The 7,051-nt window shown below is 41.6% G+C and overlaps 1 protein-coding gene across 2 annotated transcripts in view; it reads right to left on the bottom strand.

Annotated features, from left to right (window-relative positions):
- Positions 1-1,490: 1,490 nt before the first annotated feature.
- LOC122250107 (transcription factor Xrp1) overlaps positions 1,491-7,051 on the bottom strand; it is an 11,409-nt gene continuing 5,848 nt past the window's right edge. For both annotated transcript variants that reach the window (XM_043011433.2, XM_043011431.2), the window contains 2 exons: positions 4,437-5,068; positions 1,491-2,351 (listed from right to left, as the gene is read on the bottom strand). In XM_043011433.2, coding sequence (XP_042867367.2) covers positions 1,647-2,351; positions 4,437-5,068 — 1,337 coding nt within the window. In that variant the 3' untranslated portion in view covers positions 1,491-1,646. The remainder of the gene's footprint in view (positions 2,352-4,436; positions 5,069-7,051) is intronic.

A 7,051-nucleotide genomic window follows, 5' to 3' on the forward strand; every position in this document is an offset into this window, starting at 1 on the left:
TAACAGGTTAATTATACGAGATATTACAGGTATAGGATGGGTGACAGGCGGTGTAGCATCCTCAGCTCACACTGTTTACTAGCTAAATGTCTCTGCTCAGAGGAATTTATCTAAAAGCTAACCTAAACCTAAAATAAGATTAGTTGAAATTAAAATGATTTCATAAAACATTATGATAAAATCATACATGAAAATAGATACATATTAATGACTAGACTATTGTGATGGATAACGACTCCGCCACCGATGAGCCGCAACTTTTACTCGCTGCGTGTTAAGATGGCGGACGTCAACACGCGAAGCGAAAGAGTTCCAGAGCCTTGCTGTTATGGCGAAGTATGTGCGTTGGTGGTGCTGGACCGCGGGAGCTCTGCCAGACACTCACTGGAAAAAGCCGTTCTTGCGCTTCGTTGAGAGAGCCGAACTGGTATTCGGAATCCTTGCACGTGTGGTACGCATTGGATATTCACTCGATGCATCTCGGCCACATCGCGGCAGTGTACAAGCGAGTCATCTGCGTTATGCTGCACTCCTTCCTGACAACATGCGCCGCTGATGATGCTCAGTTTAGTATTGTATGAGTGGTGAAGAACATACAGGTTCTGAAGGGAGTTGATGTATTCAGTAAGCCAAGTGACTTGCTCACTGATAGTGCCTGAGAGCCTTTTATCCCAGTCTGTGTGATGTAAGGAATGTCTAAAGGTTGCATAGTCTGCATGCTTCCACAGCCAATGTCTCTGGAAAATGATTCGCTGCGAGCAAGTGTAAGGTCAACTCGTGACATTACAGCCACGTGGTCAGGGGCTTGCACTTGACCGACCCTTCTCCGAGGTCAGACAAAACAGGGTCAAGAGAGCCCTCAAGGACATGTGTAGGGAAATTCACATGATTATGACGGCCCTGAACTGATCGTAAAATGCACTTTGGACAAAATGTTGATTCAAATCCCCGACAATCATGCTGTTTTGATACTTGTATTTGTGGAGGTGTTCAGAGAGGAAGTTGATTGGGCCAATCCTTGCCACTGAGGTCGGTACAGTGCACAGGGGAGACAGGCAGACTTGTCTTTCAAGATAACTCTAAAATAACATTGCCTCCATCCACTCCGGAATCTGTACAAGGAATGGTCTTTGCCAGTGTGTAAAGAGGATTTTTTGCAGGGGTTTTCTCGACAGATTAATCCAGAAATATCTCAACAGCAACCACGATCTGGGCAAGAACGAACATCACCCTCCCATCTTTTTTTTTCTCTCTCCTGATTTAGGCACATCTCAGACAAATCCTACGTTGTGATAGTGCCAGCCTCTCTTTAATATTACTTTATAGATTTATTTCTCTGTTAAGTTCTAGATTTGTTAACTTCTCCCTCTCTCGTTGTGGATGGATAAAAACTATAGATTTTTTGTCATGTATTTATTTCTTAAAATTATTCTTACAGTAAAATCTTCCCATAAATATCCAACCTCTTATAGGTATATAAATGTATAAAATAAAGAAATAATGCATTTAATTTAACAGTTTAAATATCAACATTACTGGGTTGTTAAAATCTCTAAAATCTCTTCTTTTTTAAAAAATAGCACACATAAATTGAAAAACAAATAATTTGTACATGGGTCTTGATGCAGCCTAAAACCATAATATTTTTACTTTCTGGCCATCGTGAACATCATATTAATCAGTTTCTTCATTCTATCTCTTTGTCTCTCTACATCTGCTAACTTTTCTTTTAATTCGGCATTCTTCTCGAGGAGTTGCTTTTCTTCTTTTTCATAATCCTTCAGCTTCAACTTTCTCTTTTGTCGACATCGTTTTGAAGCTTCATTGTTCAAGATTCTTATCCTATGGTATTTTTCCTTCTCTGAGAGGGCCTGCAGAGACTGTCTGTTTCTCTTCCCACCGGTTGTGTAACTGGACGTGGAGGCTACTGGTTCTTCGGGAATATCTATGTCCATGCTCATACTTGTGATGTCGCCATGGTCCTCGAACCGCAGAGGCTTTTTGCTCGTCCGCTTGGGTCTGCTTCCTGACGATACCGAGGGGATAGGATTCTGTGGTGGTGTGGCTACAGGCTGGGGAGGCTGTGGCCTGGACGGTGACACTGAAGCCAGGACGGCCCTTCTGCTTGGAGCTGCGGGGGACGGAGCCAATGTAATCGAGGGGCGGTTTCTCATGACATGAGGCTCTATAGGTTTCATAAGCTGGCCGGAGCACTCTGTGAATAGCACTTCTTCCTGCAGTACCGTCTCTTCCTTGACAATCTGACTATCAACGGGGGAGTGAAGTGAATTTCCAAATGCAATTGGGAGCTCTTCATTTTTGGAAGCGGACGCGTCTACCAAATTCTCAAACTGGAAAAGAAAAAGAAAAACATTTAGTATAAAATAAAATAAAAAGAGGACAACCACATTAAAGGTAGACAAAGTCACTTTTAAAACTAAGAAGCCATATTATAGTGGGCTTGTCATAATGCTTAAGTACAATACAATATTTCCCGGTCACTGTAAACAAATGAAGATGTTGAAGTCCCTATCAGCAAATATGATCTATATCAAAGAAAAAGAAAATATATAAAAAGTTGGCAAAGTTTGCCCCTAATTGTTAAACACTAAGTCCGCATCAAAAAGATACTGGTGGCAATGTGTGTGAGTGTGTGTGTGTGTGTGTGTGTGTGTGTGTGTGTGTGTGTGTGTGTGTGTGTGTGTGTGTCTATGTGTGTGTCTATGTGTGTGTGTGTGTGTGTGTGTGTGTGTCTATGTGTGTGTGTGTGTGTCTATGTGTGTGTGTGTGTGTGTGTGTCTATGTGTGTGTGTGTGTGTGTGTGTGTGTGTGTGTGTGTGTGTGTGTGTGTGTGTGTGTGTGTGTGTGTGTGTGTGTGTGTCTATGTGTGTGTGTCTATGTGTGTGTGTCTATGTGTGTGTGTCTATGTGTGTGTGTGTCTATGTGTGTGTGTGTGTGTGTGTGTCTATGTGTGTGTGTGTCTATGTGTGTGTGTGTGTGTGTGTCTGTGTGTGTGTGTGTGTGTCTGTGTGTGTGTGTGTGTGTGTGTGTGTGTGTGTGTGTGTGTGTGTGTGTGTGTGTGTCTGTGTGTGTGTGTCTGTGTGTCTGTGTGTGTGTGTCTGTGTGTGTGTGTGTGTGTGTGTGTGTGTGTGTGTGTGTGTGTGTGTGTGTGTGTGTGTGTGTGTGTGTGTGTGTGTGTGTGTGTGTGTGTGTGTGTGTGTGTGTGTGTGTGTGTGTGTGTGTGTGTGTGTGTGTGTGTGTGTGTGTGTGTGTGTGTGTGTGTGTGTGTGTGTGTGTGTGTGTGTGTGTGTGTGTGTGTGTGCGTGTGCGCGTGCGCTTGTGTGTGTTACTTTGAATCCCTACCATATAAAAAAAGTGTTATATGTATTTGCATATGGATACATATACATATACATAAATATATATTAATATATGTATATAAACACATATTGTTGACAAAGTCTGGCACCAGAAACAAAATCAATTACCAAGTATAAAAAGTTGCAAGTGTAACTTTTTTATTAAAAAAGTAAGTTAATCGTGTAATAATATCTCAATTACGTTCGAGTTACTAAATAATCTGTTTATATTTTAGTTCACTAATGGCAGCTTCATGGCTAGGTTTGAGTTAATATCAAAATGCCATGTGCAGTGCCGTGCCACAATCAGGAAATAACGAATGAAATACATCAGAATGTCATTAACTTATATAACTATCTGCAATATTACCCATTTCTTTTAGATAAGACCAATTTCGTCCCTGCAACCATACTCCAACACTATCGCTTAACATCCATACGAGAGTATTTCAAATTACAAGGGCATTTGTATCCCAATTATTTTAACAAAATCACTTTTACTTAACATTTCGAATCACGGTCATACAATTGCTTCCATTTCAACACTCACAACTAGCAAAACAAAAACGTTCTACTTAGCATCCATAATCACTTCTACCTCACAATCCTCATCACCACCGTCACTATCACATATATTTAACCTTTAATTAAAGTCACTGCAATACAATCACTTTCTATCATATTCGTTCACACATCTCTCGAATTGCTACCGATACGGCACTCTTATATCCTGTGATATTTTTTTTTTTTTTCAGTACACTTTGTTTTATTATATTGTCTCATGTTCATTGAAATATTCACTGGGTCACCTTTCACTGCATCTATGGCATGTTTACAAGTATAGTCATATCTGTATCTATTTGTATTTCGTAACCAAATCACAGTTACGTATTTTCGCGATTTGCTTTCCGGTAAATATCTCCTTATCTCGATGACAACTGTATTCATTGTTTTACTTTCCTTTCGCGTCCTTAGTGATCAGTTGGTATGTTATAATAAGATTTCGCACATGAGAGAAAACAGACAAGAAATAAAGAGACGATAAGAGTAGTTTCTGACAAAGATAACAATACTAACCTCCAGACAGAGTCCGCTGTTCTGCATAGCGTCAAGCAACAGGTCTGGTGACTGTTGGCCCAGCATAATGTCCAGCTGTGTGGATGTGGCAGTTTCATCCTCCCCAAAAATGTCGTTGTCCGGCATGAAGGATTCAGGGAGGAGCTTGTTGATCTCCTCCAAGATATCCGATGGTATTTCAAAGTCCTGGTCAGACGTGCTTGAGGCTGGTATGGAAGTGGTGGGATGCTGCTGGAGATCTGTGGTCAACCCACTGGTGAAACCGGTCCCGTTGGTATAGCAAGAAGCCATGCCCGGCGTAGAAAGGCCTACGACTGCACATGGGTCTACTGATGCTGTGGTCGAAGCAAGACTATCCAAAAGTCCGGAGGTGGAAACCGAGCTGGGCTGTAGGGCGTCTCCGTCAGTGTCGTATCCCATGGTGTATTTGGTCAGACACATGCGCTGCTCGAGGTGGTCGCCCTGCAGCTCACCAGGACTCAAGTCGAAAAAGGCAGTCGCATCCGACGAAGAGGCGTGCAGCTCGCCCGTGAGAGAGTCGGCTTCTTGGTCCCAAGAAGTACTGCTCACTTCCATACTATCATTGTGGTCGGGCTCTTCGTGAGTCCCGCCAAATACAAAGTCTTCTAACTCTGCAAAAGAGAGGTTACAACATAAGATTGGTCTATTTATTATAAGCTGAAATATAATCACTAGATGAGTATGTTGTGGCAGTGTAGTTTAGTATACGGTAGTGTTTCCTTCATTGCAAGCAAAGGTCTTTTTGTCTATCAAAATAGAGATCAAAAGTATATCCGATTAAATAAACACTGTCGGGAAGATAACGGATAATAAAGGCAATACCAGCTTATACTCTAGGAGAGTATTATATAATATGCGTGCACTTGCAATACCTCTGTCGGAGGGAGGTTGCATGACGTGTGCTCTATCTGAAGTGTTGAGGTAAAATGCCTGACTGACCGCTCCGTCTGCTTTTAAGTAGGCTAGCAAGAGGTTGCGCGAATTCAGTGTGTATGTGATGCGTTGCATTAACTGTATTAAATTAATTCATATATCAATTAATTGAACTTTCTATACATTGTACATTGTTTAGCTGTTGAACATAATAGAAAAAATCAAGACTCTCTACGGGAGTTGGGGTGAGGGAGAGGGATTGGGCGGATGGCGAGACATTGCACCACTTTATGAAACGTGTGGGGAAAAGCCGGAGGGGGGGGGCAGCCTCGTAGGTTACCTATAGGTGTGATGTAGCTATCATCGATTGAAATATTTCTTTTAAAGTCACACACTTGTGTTTACAAATGATGGGATTGTTGACTGAATAAAAAGTGGTAATGTAGGAATATGGTGGAATATATTACCCCACACTTTGTCAACATTTTGCCTCGCATAAAAATCTATACCTTTCGTGGCAAATACTTATATCTTGCACTTTAAAGAGACTTTTTGTCTGTTCGACATATGGTTTTAGTTGGATGAAATTCTGGAGGATTTTACACAACAAAATTGTCAAAAATGGCTTTTCACCAAGGGAGAAGATGGCGAGACATTGCACCCCTTTATGAAACGTGTGGGGAAAAGCCGGAGGGGGGGGGGCAGCCTCGTAGGTTACCTATAGGTGTGATGTAGCTATCATCGATTGAAATATTTCTTTTAAAGTCACACACTTGTGTTTACAAATGATGGGATTGTTGACTAAATAAAAAGTGGTAATGTAGGAATATGGTGGAATATATTACCCCACACTTTGTCAACATTTTGCCTCGCATAAAAATCTATACCTTTGGTGGCAAATACTTATATCTTGCACTTTAAAGGGACTTTTTGTCTGTTCGACATATGGTTTTAGTTGGATGAAATTCTGGAGGATTTTACACTACAAAATTGTCAAAAATGGCTTTTCACCAAGGGAGAAGAAATTTGCAATAAAATCAATACCAGTGAAATTCTAACGAGAAAAAAGGGTCATTTTACTTTGCTCAAACATGGGAGGGAGATAACTTTGATTGGGTCAAATTAGGGGGGGGGGATTCCATTATATAGTAAGATTAGGGTCTTTGGGGAGATTTGGGCCTCGTTAACAGTGGGTGAGAGAATTACTTGGGATCAACTTTAGGTGATACATAGGTAATCTGATCCATTCAGTACTTGAGCGAATCAGGCCTCATGTTCCAGGGTTCTCTAGCACAGGGTGATGGAGCTTTGGAGAGAAGTGGGGTAGAGGATAATAGCGGGATGGAACAATTGGAAGAAAGTAACAGGAATCACATTTGACAGGAGAGTGGCAACGAAGTGAAGGATGGGTCCTACAAAACTGGCGAGCCTGGCAACAGTATATGGAAAGGAGACGATGAGAGTAACGAAAAAATGAGGGAAGCAGACGGGTATATCTGTGACTGGGATGCTGGGTGTCACGAGGGGAGCCAAGATCGGGAATGAAGTATTCTGAGGGATGAACTTCACGGGAAGTTTCGGTAAACCTACTATGGTAGTGGTGTGACCATGAGAAGAAATGTGGAGTATTCCGGAGTGCGATGGTGCTGAAAATGAGTAGGTAGCGGAAAGGTTCTAGGTTTGTCTACACAGAGTAATAGTGGGCCAACCAATAAATATAT

This window comes from Penaeus japonicus, unplaced genomic scaffold, assembly GCF_977035675.1.
Source record: "Penaeus japonicus unplaced genomic scaffold, GWHDUDI00000001_assembly GWHDUDI00000017, whole genome shotgun sequence".
Taxonomy (NCBI): Eukaryota; Metazoa; Arthropoda; class Malacostraca; order Decapoda; family Penaeidae; genus Penaeus; species Penaeus japonicus.